This window comes from Carex rostrata, chromosome 22 (genome assembly GCF_964058835.1).
Source record: "Carex rostrata chromosome 22, lpCarRost1.2, whole genome shotgun sequence".
Classification (NCBI taxonomy): Eukaryota; Viridiplantae; Streptophyta; class Magnoliopsida; order Poales; family Cyperaceae; genus Carex; species Carex rostrata.
This window is the reverse complement of record NC_135939.1, coordinates 673,604-689,538: the sequence shown is the minus strand read 5'-3', so window position 1 is coordinate 689,538 and position 15,935 is coordinate 673,604. Positions and strand designations below refer to the sequence as shown.

General features: G+C 34.2%; 1 protein-coding gene across 1 annotated transcript; it reads left to right on the top strand.

Moving 5' to 3' along the window:
- Positions 1-1,204: 1,204 nt before the first annotated feature.
- LOC144574264 (protein tesmin/TSO1-like CXC 2) lies at positions 1,205-8,880 on the top strand. The gene is made up of 12 exons (XM_078324188.1): positions 1,205-1,464; positions 2,506-2,663; positions 2,985-3,585; positions 4,494-4,679; positions 5,031-5,203; positions 5,418-5,489; positions 5,797-5,968; positions 6,543-6,638; positions 6,747-6,813; positions 7,347-7,485; positions 7,838-8,238; positions 8,565-8,880. Exons 1-12 carry the CDS (start codon positions 1,402-1,404, stop codon positions 8,570-8,572), a joined length of 2,136 nt encoding a protein of 711 aa, XP_078180314.1. The 5' UTR covers positions 1,205-1,401; the 3' UTR covers positions 8,573-8,880.
- The last annotated feature ends 7,055 nt before the right edge of the window (positions 8,881-15,935 follow it).

The window sequence follows — 15,935 nt, the reverse complement described above, 5'->3', positions numbered from 1 at the left end:
ATCCGAACCGCTTAACATGATCTCCATATTGAAATGTGCTTGGAGACCAAATTTTACATTTTTTGGAATTTGTTTACTATTTATTAAGCAATTTTGAAAATCGCTGATCCGATGGTCCAGGAATTTTTACTGTTTTTTTATTATTCAAAACAAAACAACAATTTTCAAAATTACTTAATAAATAGTAAAAAAATTCCACAAAATGTAAAATTTGGTTTCCAAGCACATTTCAATGTGGAGATCACATCTAACGGTTCAGATCGGTCGTTTGGACTTTCAAAATAAAAATACGGTGTGGAGTACAAACACATTTTACTCCATGACTCACCGTAACTCATCTCATATTTGGAGTTTGTCGAAAACTTTTAACTTCTTCAGTTTGTTTCCCATTCAATCAAAAAACAAGCAGAGAGAGGGAGAGATTTACGAATAGATGAAATCTCATTTGTTATGTTTACTTTACTGAATATTTTTTTCTGCTAAAGCATAAATTCAGACTTCTTAAATTTCAGGTGATATAAAGTATTGCATAATTTATTATTATTGCTTGAAGATTTGTTGAACATTGTGTGCATATCTCAATAAATTTTAAGAAGTAATGACCGAAAGAAATGACATAAAACAACACTCGAATGAGTTTTATTTGTTGACAGAACATGCAAAAAAATATAGTTTATAAAAAGCCATTGTATTTTTATTTGTCCAGAAAAAAAGCCTTTGTATTTTTATTTGTGTATGTTGTTTATAAAATATAGTTCTTTTAATAATCGGTCTCAGTTATATTTCTCCGACGAAAACATTAGAAGTTTGCAAGTGTGTTTGAATTCAATCAATTTTAAGGGCTTCTTTGCAAGTCTCATCAGACACCCGCGCCTCTTCTCTTCAATCGGAGCCTGTAACCACCGAATCGGAGTTAATTTCCAAACGTGTAGGGACGCGATAAATGTTACAAGGACCCACAGTAGCTATTTAGCCAGCTCCACCTAATGTCCCTCTTCACTCGAGCCTTTTGTCTTTTATCTTAGCACAATCCCGTATGAACAAACATTTATATATACCTGTGCTGCGGGTCTAACCTTTCATTGATACTAATCTAGAGTACCAAGTAACATACAGAGATAAGATACATGGGATCTCGAGTTTCTTTTTAGGGTCTTTGGCTACGTGGAGCGTTGAGCGTTATTTTTTTATTATTACCTACTAAAGAAAAAGGCCAGCGTGTAAATAATAGGGGGAGGGGGGCAAAAATCCGAGTTCCCGCCTTTGGCCTTCTTGAAATCTATCCACTGTGTAGACTATAGAAAGCGATTGGAACGAGGGTTTTAGAGAGAGAGAGAGCGAGAGGGACGGAGACAGAAAGAGAGAGGAGAAGAGGGGAATGCGCTAGCCCTCCGTCGGTTGATGGAGATGGACACGCCGGAGAGGAGCAAGGTCGGCGGCGCACCGCTCGCTAATAAATTCGAGGTTTTTCTCCTTTCCCTCTCCGAAATCGATAGGAATGCTGATCGATCTTTAGTTTTTTACGATTGTCGGAGCTTTGTTTGTTGTACTTGGGGTATTGGGTTCGCTTATGCGCGCATTTAGGTTTTCATGGTTGCTTACGCTTCGGCTGCTGGATCTGTACAGATCTTTTGGAAAACTTAAAGAAAGATTGTTTTTAGCGTTGCCTGTTACAAGGGATTTACTGGTAACTTTTCTTTGGTGTTTAGCTTTCGGGAATTAGTAAATCCGACTTGATTTTGTATCAGTTCTCCTGTTTTTCTCGATTAGGGTTAACTCTACTTGATCAACTGGAAGCATGAATTACTGATTAATAGTAAGACGTTTCATTCTTTACTTAGTTTGACTGTTTGCTCGCACTCTATAGAATGTCGATAATTGGTCAAATTCTTGTTCGCTTTATTGGCAGTTTGTAATCAGAAGGTGCATTTCTGGAATGGATCTACAAAGAAATTGTATATTAATTTTATTTTAATACAGGAATATTTTAATACATGAATTTTTTCTTATTTGTTGCCATTAGGCAAACTGCTTGATTTGAAGGGTCCGTAATAAGTGGCACTTTTCTTGGTCACGTTATTAATTGATTTATATTAAATTGCTGTTTTAATTTTACGGCGAAAGAATGAAATTTGATCTCCTGTTTAGAGTGATTTTCATTTTATGGTTGTTCGCTTTTAGTTGGGATTTAAGTATCTGATAGTTCTTGTTCTAAATTTATAGAACCACCTTACGTCAAAATCAAATATATATATAGAACCACCCAGATCTCTACTTTATTCTTATGTTTCTGTAGTAATTTAATAGTCACTAATTGTGTGCATATTATTTGGGAAAAACTGAATTGTCAACACCTATATAATTTAGAAACAATGAACCCTCATCAATGCTGTGAGATTGGCCCTATTTCTTACACAAAAAAGGACCAGCAGTACGTCATTAAATGATGTCATATGTACCTAAGTTGAGGTTTCGATAATTACATTTTTTTTTTTTTAAGTGCAGGATTCTCCCGTTTTTAGTTTTATCAACAATCTCTCCCCGATCCAGCCTGTGAAATCAACATACACCACAAGTTCAGTACAAGCATATCAGCCCCTCAGTTTCTCCATATTTACTTCACCGCATGCTAACCTACAAAAGGCACCGAGACCTCAACTTAGGTAGATCTCAGCTTGAATCTTGCATTTTCATTGATTTTGTTGTGAAAGGAGGGTGGGGGTGGAGAACTAGGCTATGTAAGTTCTTTCCATTAGCAATTGCAAATGCCTATTTTTGCAAATATACTTTGAGAAATTAACTTTAGTTCTTGAAGTTATTGGATTCAAAGATCCAAATTCCAGTCAACAGGGAGATATTCCTTTGCTTTTTTATTTGGTTCTCGTTTTTTCTTATCTGCTTGGTTATGTCATGAGAATTATCATGTCAAGTCGCTCAGATTAACATTTCTCCTCTACCCTCTGGATTCTTTATCTTTTTCACAGAGATGATGTAACCGAAGCTTCTGCAACTGAAATTGGTCCCAACAAAGACCGTTCCGAGAATAGTGCACAACAAAATACCCAAACTGCCCCCACAGCCTTTGAACCCACAGACATTAATTCAGAAAGCAGTACAAAGTGCTTACTTAATGAAGCCGATAAATGCACGGACTTTGATGCAGGGAGCCCGGATCATAACACCACATGTCGGACTTTCAATACAAATTTCAGGCCTGAGACCAATGAGGGACCCAGTCAAAGAAAGAACCTTTTTGCCTCTGAATCTGTGACCAGTGGAGAATGCAAGGATGAGGTACTGGATAGTGATTGGGACTATTTGCTGTCTGGTAACCCTGACGACCTCTTAATTTGTGGCCCACCAACTGAAGGGGAGGAAGGCAGTGATAAGTCAGATGATGGAGGCACAGTTTCATATCCGTTTTTATTAAATAACACCCAACCAAGTGGTGTGGAGTCTCACATGCTCCTTGGTGATGCAAATCAAAGCCCGCATGTGTTTGTGAGTGTTACAAGTGACACGGGCTTGAATGGGGAAATGCATGAAATGGCTCAAGGGGGAGATACTAGTAACATGATCCATAAGGTATGGTAATGCTGAGATTTTGGTGGATATGAAATTTAAACCATACACTCTAGGTAAAACAAGGATTATAAAATGGCCCATGTTTGCTTAGATATTACTTGCACGCTCTATTTTGGTAAATAAGCAATTTAGTCTGTCTGTTGTAAATGCTGATCAGATTCACTATTATGGTGTACTAGTTATTGCTATGCTAGCACTAGACGTCTTATGTTGTCTCATTTGAAGTTCTGCACTCATGCATGGGATATAAGTTTATTCTCAAAATGAAGGCGGTCTATATTACAGGAAAAAAAATAGTTGCCCCAATTTAGTGGTTGGGGTTGTGATGTTTTAATAAAGAGCAGGGTTCAAATGCTTCCATTTTTTGTACCTCCGTCATGCCTTCACTTTTAATTTTCTAATAACAATTTTTTTTAACTTATATGTCAAAATTAAACCGTTAGATGTGATCTATAATATTTTCGTTACATTCACATAAAAAATTATCACTTTTCGATTATTTTATTTCTATATGAATCAATAAGAATCACGTCTAGAATTTATCCATGCCAATGTATTTTTGCAAGCTCTTGATACCAATCAATACAAGTCGAAATATTGTAAGTTTTTATATATGCATAGAGAAAATGATATAGGTCATATCTAATGGTTTTTTTTTTTGACATTTGTGCTTTAAATTTTAAGGTGTTAATGTTTAAAAATGGAGGCATGATGTAGGCACAAAAAATGGAGGCATTTAAACTCTCTTTAATTAAATCAAATCTTATAATTATTCCCTGGACTTTTCAGACCTGATCATTATACAGTGCAATAATTTATTTTCTTTTATTTCTCCTCAAATACTCTCACATGATAAAGTACTAGGGATTATAGTAACCTAGCTATATATTCTTTGTTCTTTTTCTCAGGAAGAGACCCCACAACAGCGAGGCATGAGAAGGCGTTGTTTGGTTTTTGATCCATCAATATCTGTAACCTCCAGGGGCAAAATGAACTCTGATGGTCCCAAGCCTAGAAAACCTCCTGCCATGCCTGCATTGCCTGGTATTGGGCTGCACTTGAATTCTCTCACTGCAGTATCAAAGGATGTATTGGTAAGTTCTGAGATTATCCTCTTGTATGATCTTTTTGTAAATTCTAGCATGTTCACATGGTCACTGACATAATTTCATTTCGGTCCCGAATGATAATATCAAGTGTTAAATTTTCTGTGTGTGATAACTACTTTTGGCATGATTTTAATATTATTATAAAAGAGAAAAAAAAAACCCAATAAAAGTTCCTATGCACGAACATAAAATGATTGGAAAAGCTGCTAGAAAGGAAATGGTCAATACAATGCGGTGGAATTACATCTTGTGTTGAAAATCTGTGTTATGAAATTTCCAATTAGCTTACCCATATTTGGTTAAAATTTTCTGTCTGATTCTGATTTCTAAATACAGAATGTTGGCAACATGTCTGTGCACAAAGGCCAAAAAAAATTACTGGTTGCTTGTGAGAATTTGGAGTGTACAACTGCTGCATCCCAAGAGAACAGTTTACTGGGAGAGGAGTCGTCTCTTGCAATTGTACCTCTTGATGCTGTCGTAACCCATAACAGCCCGAAGAAGAGGAGGTACATGACATATCTCGCCATCTTCCTTTTACCATAAAATGCCCATTTTTGTCATGCAATTGTTAAATCTTATCCTAGAGAACAGAAAATAATCACTTCTTTACCCTTGACTTGGGAAGGTATATGAGAAGATACATTTGATGTCCCATTTGTGACAGGAACTGCTCTATTTTATTATCATATAATTGGATAAAATAACTCTTTTATGTTACAGGAAAAAGGCTGATAGCAGTGATGGGGATGCCTGCAAGCGTTGCAGTTGCAAGAAATCAAAATGCCTGAAACTGTACGTTTTATTTATAGTTTTTCATTTTGCACTTTTATATAAAGAAATGAGATATGGCACATTGATAGACACCATTTTTAGTTTTTTTTTGTCTTCATATGTATGAGTTTTTATCCTTATTTATTTTGGGTCTTGTCCAGAATCTAGTTCTGGGCATAATTCCAATCCCTTCCTGATCCAGGATGTAGTTCTTTACTATAAAACTTTCTTGACACTGGATTCGGGCCAGAAGCCAAATAGTCTGTGCTATTGTGTTTGCTTATTCCAATTTGAAGGGAAAATATTCCAATTTAATTGCCATGTGCAGGTATTGCGAATGCTTTGCAGCTGGGGTGTATTGCTCTGAGCCATGTGCATGCCAGGGGTGCTTCAACAAGCCCATTCATGAGGAAACAGTCCTTTCCACTCGCAAGCAGATTGAGTTCCGTAATCCCCTTGCATTTGCGCCCAAAGTCATTAACACTGGTCATGAACTGGGGGTAAGAACAATATTCGTTTCAATTGAGGCTTAAAATGAAAATTATCAAGAGGAAAGTTCAAATTCCTCATGGTGCCTCACATCCTTTATCTCTGTTTTCTATGTCCAGCAGTCAATCTGAACTTTATATCTTTTGGAATTCCTCATGGTGTCTCCATATTAAAACATTCTTGGAGACTGAATTTTATATCTTTTGGAAATATTTTACTATTTTTTTAGATAGGTACAAAATCACTGTTTCTAGTGTTTTTGGTTGGACTAGAAACAGTGATTTTGTACCTATCTAAAAAAATTGTAAAAAAAATCCAGAAAATATAAAATTTGGTCTCCCATTTTAATGTGGAAATCATGTTGAGCCTTTTGGATCTCGACTGTTTGGACTTTGAAAATGCAAATTGAGGATGCGAGACATGTTGAGGCATGAAAAACACAAGGCATTTTTAACCCTCAATTATCAATTATGCCATGTAAACTGGTATATATAGTGCTGTGGAGCCTGTGGTGCTTAAATCTGTGCAGGACTTTGGTTTTTATTTTATCTCTAAATATGAGAGCTTGTGGTACTGGCATTGTAGGAGGATTCAAATAACACCCCTGCTTCGGCCCGTCACAAGAGAGGATGTAATTGTAAAAAGTCTAACTGTTTGAAGAAGTATTGCGAATGTTTTCAGGTTCTTTCTTTCTCCTTTTTTTACATCAAAGTTTGATATTGACTTTTGATTTGCATTGGAGCAATATTTTATCCTTAATTGTATTTAATATGTAATTCTTGTTTTCAGGGAGGAGTTGGTTGTTCCGTTAACTGTAGGTGTGAGAGTTGTAAGAACACTTTTGGAAGAAGAGAGGGTAAATTCATGTTTCTTCTATTTATTTGTTGCTTTCTGCTGCATTGCAATTGAATTTTAGTGTTTTTACAACCTTGACTGATTTACAAGCTCCAATATATTATTAAGAAAAGAAAAGGCAATCTAATAACATAGTTCTAGAGTATTTTGAATTTTTCATTTTGTTTGTAGCAAGACTTGGTTGGATGATCTTCATATGTTGTATTACTATTATGGAGGAGAAATTCATTTTCTTGGCGCAACTATTTACCTTCTTAGCTAAATCCTTGGTACATGTGCTATATGAACACAATAAACAAATGTGTTTAACCTAACTTACTCCCATTCCCTCCCCTCCTCTCCAAGCAAACTGCGAATTGGCCCTGCTCTTTGTCAAAATATAAAAAAGGGCTTTAGAGTAATGCAAGTACTGAGCCCTACTGTTGTGTTATATTACAAAATGCTGAAATTTTGCTCTTATTTCATTATCCATATTCTTTATCTTTTCCTTGCTAATATAGTTGGTTCCTTTTGAATGTATATTTAAATCTGAAGAGTTTGTGCAAGAAGGCGAAGATGGAAATGTCGAAGACAATGTAGAGGAAGGACTTGAAGATAGCCAAGAAAAGGCTGGCGTTCATAATTTTGATCCTCATGACCTTATCCCAATAACCCCTCCTTTTGAGACTTGTGGGTCAGTCACTTCAATTCTCCCCTAGTGTTTATCTCTACCATTTACATTTATCATTATTTTACTATAAGTTAGTCTCAGTGAAAAGGTCTTGTTGCCTTATCACTTGTGCTGTTGGTTTGCTTTTTTGGCGCAACATATCTCTGTGTTTCTTTTCTCAAAAAATTCCCAACCTATGTTTTATTTGTGTCCATCAGTAGCAACAAAAGTTGCAAGCTCTGTGGAGCTTCTATTTCATAATAACAGAAATATACTCTACAATAGTAACTTATTGGTAGGCTAGGATTTACACTTTCTCATCAACACAGCTAAATTATAATTATAAGTTAATAAAAAAACTCAAATTGTTAAACAGAACATCGTTGAAGCTACCGTGCTATTCAAGTGCGAAACCACCAAAACCTACATACACCCTCCCCACAGTAATATCCTCTGGCCTATATACATGCCGCACTCTTATAAATCTCAAAAACATTACCAACCCTGCCCCCTGCGGTGAAAACGAAGACACACCAGACAGGTACCTGATAAATAAAGACTCTCCCCATGGTGGCGTTACCAAAACATCTTCCCCCAATGGGAAGAGAGTTTCGCCGCCTCACTCTGGTGTGGGTGCCTCCCCAAACCGTAAAGGAGGCAGGAAGCTGATTCTAAAATCGATCCCTTCATTTCCTTCTCTTGCTGGTGATGGGTTCAGCGACTGTTTTGGCAATACTCAGAAGGGCAGTTCTTTTGGTTCAACTTCAATTACCAGAGGTGTGTTGATTCTCTCAAATGTGGTAGTGTTTTAATTTGTTACCCCTTGTTCAGTGTAGTATTGAATGTAGTTTTGTCATCATACAATTTGGTACTGGACCAATGACCAAGTCGTGTTGAGATTTCATGCCGAATTTAGTTGGTAGTAGGATGGTGGCAAGTTCGTTTTAGTTATTGTTGTGAATGGATTTTACTCTGCCTATTGGTCTTGCCTCTTTTTGTACATACAGATGTGTCTGTGTTTGGTTTTTGATTCTGCTTTTTTTTTTGTTCCATTTTTGTAACAATTACACAGTTGACACATGCTTTTTTTATTTTATTTTCAGGACCTTAGGAAATCTTTTTTGATATGGACCAGAAGCTGGGGTTTCCTATAGTTGGAAAGGTGGGCACCTTATATATGTAATGCAATATGTGATGGTTGGCTATCGGAGGAAACAACTCCCTTGTACCATTTTTTCATGCTTTCTAGTTACCTCAGGGTAAGTTTGATAACCTGCTCCTGCAGTGAAGCTAGGTTTTTATTTTTAAGATTAGTATGTGCAGATCTTGTTTAATAATAGGTAGATCTATGTTATACATTTGTCTAAACCCTGTTGCCTCTCTTTAGTGACTAGTTAAAATAAGCTTTATAGTGAGCTATTTTCTGTGTGTCCTGGTGTCCTTTTTTAATATAAGCGAAAGGCATCTGGTCATAGTGATATTAATTTAAGTATCATTCATCGTTAACAAAATTTGAGATGCAAAAGTCTACAATTGTGTTTTTTCGTGATCAAAGCTGTCCAGTGTACTACCTGTTTCATTCTTATTGAAATGACATTTTTTGTACAAATACAAACAAATCCACATATACCAATCAAAACCATAAGCAGTTTGTGTAGAATATTGTTGTACTATTGTAGGTTTACTTAACAAACTGACCTCTGCTAAGCCATCTTTAGTGGAGGTTTCCAAAAGTACCTTGGGCACTATTGGCCTATTGGGCTAGTATATGCTTTCTTCATGTTGTCTATTCCTAAAGGATTTAAGAGTACTAATATCACCTAAGAAATTTTGTCTATCTCTTGTCTAGTACACTGTACAGGGCTTTTTTCTTTTTCGATTTATAATTCATACAACAGAGTTCACACTTCAATTTTGCATGATTTGCCAACTTTCAAGCAAAAGAATAAAGAAAAAGAAACGAGTAATCTTGTACTGTATGAAATCTGAGCGATTTTTCCGGAACGTGTAAAATCATATATTTTTTTAAAAAACTAGCAATGATTGAGATACTTTAACATGATAGTTAGCTCGTAGCGAATCTGTGAGAGAGAACAATTTGGTATGAATTTTGTTATAAAGGAGAGCTGGTCCAAGCTACGCAATAATGATGTAAGTATGGCCAAGGCGTATTAAAAAACAATGGTTAGAGCTTTATACTATCTTTTTTTCCTCCTGGCAAATGGCAATAATGAATCATTTCTCTTTTATATTTTTAAATTCAGAGTCCGCTTTAGTGGATGAGTGAATATCTTTTATCAAAGCAAAAAACCACAAACATAGATTTTTTTTTTTATGCGGCTAAGACTAGGGCACTGATTGTTAACTTATTCCATCTGCTTTAATAGATAGATTATTGCATACATTTTCGCTTTCAATGATATCGATTTTAGCGCATTAAATCAAATAGCAGCACAGAAGAAACGTATATCGCAAAATTAGTTAGCTAACTTTTGCTACTTTGAGAAAATGTCTTGGGCTGACAAAGCTTCAGTAGAAACTACTATACTACCAAGATCCATTTTTTTTAAAAAAATAGTGGCTTTAAATGTCTAATTCAAAATTATCGGATCTAGTATGCTCTTATCCGAAAAAAAATAATATGAACAGAAAGAGGAAAGGAAGCAAAATAGGAAAAAAAAAGAGAGAGTATGTTAATTTAATCGTTCGGATATCGAACGGAAATTTATGTTTAACTTGCCTGATATCTATCTTGAAATTATCCCTGGAACTTCATTTTAAAAAATATATATTTATTTCAGAATAAATGAAGTGTTTGCAATAATAATCTTTATAAAAAAAAATCTTACAGTCAAATAGAATTTAAATACAAAATGATAATTTATAAAAATCTAAAATTTTATATAATAAAAAAATACGGTCAATCGTATGAAAGTTCCTACGTAGAAACAAATATATATTCTCTTCTACTGTTCTACATGAGGCGAAAGAGTGTGAGAAATTACAACTTACAAGCCTTCCGACCGTAATAATTAAGGATATATATCGTATATAATTCGATGGTTGAAACTGTTGATGATTTGACAAGGTAAAAGATATTGAAAATGAATCCTTTTTATGAAGTACAGATACAGATATTAGGGAATTCGTAAAAACAAGCACAAGTCGGGCGTGCATCTAGATCGAGAGTGCTTATTTTTATTGGGACAATTAACAACAATGTGAACCAAATAGATGTTTGCTACTTGTTTGCGCTATCCCCAATTTGTTTTGAACTGTAGGATTTAAATCTACAGTCCATATATGTTCATATCATATGATGAGCATAGTACATAACCAACCATCCGATGGGAATCGTATCCTCTATGAGTAATCCACCGACCGTTTTTTTAATCTCGCACGGATTTTTAAAGAGACTCCTATAGACTAAATAGGCACCGGATTGAGTTTGGCTCGACTGAGAACAAATTTGGGCCGTAAAGTTGTGGGTCTCACCGTGACACTATAGAGGATTCGGGTCCCGTGGCTTGGAGACCTCTTTGAACTTCATATATCTCATGAATTTAAAAAAAAAAAAAAAAAAATAAAAATAAAGGATGTTTCTTTAATCAATAAGATTTGTGCCAGGTTAAAAGAACGGTTTGGATTTACTAACTCTACAAAAGAATACCTTTGTAGCACCCAGACAATATGATTCCCTCCTTCTTGCCTGTCAGTGGGTTCTAAACCCATCAAGAAATACTGATAAATTTTGGAAAATACGAGTCGTCTATTTCATTGTCAACCCATAGACATCTCCAGTAGTTTGTAATACCTCACTAAACTTTAATCATAATTACTTATATGTTTAAGCTGGGTTAATTAATTGTTAAATGGACAAGCAAATACGTTAATAATGTAATAAAATTATTATTACTTTAGAAATATACGAGTAAGAAAATTGTATTGTTAATAACAATTAGCTATATGTTTACATGTCATGTACTCATGTTAATTATCAAATAATGATAACGAAGAATGCGATGTTCGTAGAACACAATTGAGTTATTTTGATGATTTTTTTTTATAAATTTTGAGAAAATTTGGAATCAAGTAAGGATGCTGTTGGCCTGTTGCCTGCTGTAGGCTTGTGGAATAAGCATGCTGCTCTTTTTTTTTTTTTGAGGATAAGCCACATAAGCATGCTGCTCTATTCGTTCGTTGAGATGAGAGTCCACGTGGCATCCTACGATTTGACAAACGTTGATAATGGAATTTCACTGGAAAAGTACTGTCGTACTAGCTGTCATATAAATTGAGCCAAACTAGAAACCAAAATTTCCTGAGGCACCTTTCAATTGAAAATTAAGTATCATTTAAATTTATGTGGAGGCTTGGCGAATTACCCCACGTAGGTCGCTGTTAGCTGTTAGGTTGCGTTATACCTGCACGAAAGTCGTTTACAGACAGCTCGTGTTACTGGCAAGTTGGCATGCATGCGACTTCTCAATTACGACGACTCCCATTTTTCCTTCTCTCCTGAAACAAAATTTGAGAATTTGAGCACACTGTTTTTTTTCTCTCCACTGTTGCCAGGCTGTTTTTTGACTCTTGGCGAAGCCAATCCTCCGCTTGACTTCTTGATTATATATATAGAGATGGGCTATGGTGCATTGCAATGCATAGACATTTTTGTGTATTGGATCATAAATCACCTATTCAAAGTCCAAACGGCCGATCCAAACCGTTCATCTTGTTCTCCATATTAATATGTGCTTGGAGACCAAATTTTATATTTTTTGGAATTTTTTTACTATTTATATTAAGTCACTTTGAAAATCGCTGATCCGGTGGTTCAGAAATTTTTACTATTTTTACTGTTCATCAGGATTTTTAGATTTTCAATAAAACTAAAAAAATTCCAAAAAATGTAAAATTTGGTCTCCAAGCACATATTAATATGGAGAACAAGATGAACGGCTTGGATCGGTCATTTGAACTTTGAATCGGTGATTTATGGTCCAATGCACAAGGGTGCCTATGCATTGCAATGCACCATAGCCCATCTCTCTCTCTATATATATAGAGGAGGGTTCAAATGCCTCCATTTTTTGTGCCTCCACCATGCCTCCATTTTTTAAAACTTTAAAAACTCAAAATTTAAAACTTAAAAGTCAAAATAAAACCGTTAGATGTGATCTATATTATTTTCTCTATATGCTCATAAAAAATTATCACATTTCAATTTTATTTATATGTGAATCAATAAGTTCAAAAATCAACGTCCAGAAATCATCCACATTAATGCATTTTTTACAAGCTCTTGATGACAATCAAAAGAAAATTGAAATGCCATAATTTTTTACACGTGCATAAATAAAATGACGTAGATCATATCCAACGGTTTTATTTTGACTTTTAAGTTTTAAATTTTGAGTTTTTAAAGTTTTAAAAAATGGAGGCATTTGAACCCTCCTCATATATATATATATATATATATATATATGAGGAGGAGGGATCCACTTACAACAACTTGAAAGTTACAACATCTTACAACATCGTTTTTTTTCATTTTCAAAGTCCAAATCGTCGATCCAAACCGTTAGATATTCAATCTATATTAAAACGTGGTTGCAGACCAAATTTTATATTTTTTGGAATTTTTTTGCTATTTATTAAGATGGGTACAAAATCGCTGTATTTATTAAAATTCTGCACCATTAAAAAACAGCGATTTTGTACCCATCTTAATAAATAGCAAAAAAATTCCAAAAAATGTAAAATTTGGTCTGCAACCACGTTTTAATATAGATTGAATATCTAACGGTTTGGATCGACGATTTGGACTTTGAAAATGAAAAAAAACGATGTTGTAAGATGTTGTAACTTTCAAGTTGTTGTAAGTGGATCCCTCCTCATATATGAGATGGGCTATGGTGCATTGCAATGCATGGAAGGGTTTGTGCATTGGACCATAAATCTAAAATTCAAAATTCAAATGACCGATCCAAACCGTTTATCTTGTTCTCCATATTAATATGTGCTTGGAGACCAAATTTTACATTTTTCTGAATTTTTTTACTATTTATTAAGTATTTTACAAAATTGTTGATCCAACGGTGGCTGCTGATTTTACTGTTTTGTTAAGCCACCGTTGGATCAACAATGTTGTAAAATACTTAATAAATAGTAAAAAAATTCAGAAAAATGTAAAATTTGGTCTCCAAGCACATATTAATATGGAGAACAAGATGAACGATTTGGATCGGCTATTTGAATTTTAAATTTATGATCCAATGCACAAACCCCTCCATGCATTGCAATGCACAAACCCCTCCATGCATTGCAATGCACCATAGCCCATCTCATATATAGAGTTAGGCTGGGGTGCTATGGATAGCATAGTGGCCTCTATGCTACGGCTCAATATTCGAGTTTTCAAAATCCAAATGGTCGATCCGAACCGTTCATCTTATTCTCCATATTAATATCTGCTTGGAGACCAAATTTTATATTTTTCTGAATTTTTTTACTATTTATTAAGCCACTTTGAAAATCGCTAATCCAACGGTTTTACTGTTTTGTGCAGCCACCGTTGGATCAACAATTTTGTAAAATACTTAATAAATAGTAAAAAAATTCAGAAAAATATAAAATTTGGTCTCCAAGCAGATATTAATATGGAGAATAAGATGAACGGTTCAGATCGACCGTTTGAATTTTGAAAACTCGAATATTGAGCCGTAGCATAGAGGCCACTATGCTATCCATAGCACCCCAGCCTAACTCCTCACACATATATATATATATATATTTTTTTTTTTTCTGGACTCGTTATTCAAATCTTTTGTTCGTATTTAAACGTGTCATAGGAGATTAGGAGGAAAGAAATGACTGTATTGATTACATGAAACATACAAATTATATTTTAATTTTGACTTTATTATATGTGTGCTTTTATAACATTTTATGCAAAAAAAGTTAATCATGACGTTGCATTGTAAATAATATGTGACGACAAATATGCCAGATGATATTTCTATTGCCTGAAATTTTTGCAGTAGTAAACAAATATCAACCGCAGAACATTTCTTTAAGCATGAGATCGAGGAACATTTCTTTCTCTAAATAATATAAGTGTTTTCTTTAAGTTAGCACTCTAAAATAAAGTTGAACCGAAATTTTGGGTTTTTTTTCTTTTCTTTTCTGGGAGGACTTTATCAACAAACGCGTCTTCTAATTAATTTAAAAAGAAAATAAAACAGAGAACTGGTAAGGATGGCAAAAAAAAAAGAAAAAGAAAAGAAAAGAAAGAAGCGAACCAACCAATCACCAGCCGCCTTTCTTGCAAATCAACCCTAGCTAGGAAGCTTCTTCAGAGTTGGTCATGAGAAAAACAAAGTAGCTGTTTCAAGCTGGAGATATAAAATTTGTTGAACACGTCAATGTGTGTAATTTCTTCATTTAATACTCTCTCCTTTTCATTTGTTTTCTCTAATGGCTAAGTGTTTGGTTTGTCAAATAATAGACATGTATCACATCATCATCAAGTAGTAATAAGTCTATTTATGATAACTAATAAATATATTAACGTAACATGAGAATGCTAATATGAATAAAGATATTAAAAACATTGTTTTCATTTCATGCAGCATATGACTCATATGTGCTGCATGAAGAACGTAACGCTCAATATCTTTACACTGCTATAGTCCAGCGCTCACACATGATGTAAGCGCAAAATCTAATATATGAAAAAGAAAACTGTTATCTAATTTATTGTATGAAATTTAATGTGCGGAAATGATGAAATTTATTAAATTTTAAATTATTCATAAAAATATCAATGCAGATCGTACGATTTGAACCCAATTTAGATAAATTTTTTCCAATAGCATTTGGAAAAAAGCAGGCTTCTAAATAGCTAGCTATAGCGGCGCTATAGCTACGCTATAGCTTTTCCGGACCATAAACGCTAAGTTATGAGATAAAATTGCGCTAACTCAGCTACGACCGCTATAGCTATAATAGCTGACCGCTATTACCGCTATATAAGACCCGCTATGCTACATGGTTTTTTTTTTTGCAATTTATATGGATTTCTGTACTTCTATTCTTATTTCTAATGCTACATGGTCTTCTACGATAAATATACTAAATCAAATTATATGCTTCTATTTTTATTTGTGATTTATTCTATCATTCTATTTCGAGAAATATTCAAATACTAATTATTCATTTTGATTACTCTTTTTATAGTATTCGTTTGTAAAATTATTATCGTTCGTTTCAATTGAAAGCTGATTTTGATTATTATTATAATTATAAAATGTTTAAATATGTATATTGACTTCATTTACCTTATAAAATTAATTGCTCTTTGTCTATTATAATATGTAATACCATGAAGTATAAACTATTAAATAATGTTACTTTTTAGATTTTTTTTCATTCTTATTTGCGTAATTGATAAAAAGTATAGACTTAGATTAGTT

Excerpts from the sequence above, each read along its gene's own strand:
- LOC144574264 (XM_078324188.1), top strand. The coding sequence starts at position 1,402 with ATGGAGATGGACACGCCGGAGAGGAGCAAGGTCGGCGGCGCACCGCTC. Across the intron at positions 2,664-2,984 it reads GCACCGAGACCTCAACTTAG|AGATGATGTAACCGAAGCTT; the intron begins GTAGATCTCAGC and ends TCTTTTTCACAG. Across the intron at positions 5,969-6,542 it reads ACACTGGTCATGAACTGGGG|GAGGATTCAAATAACACCCC; the intron begins GTAAGAACAATA and ends CTGGCATTGTAG.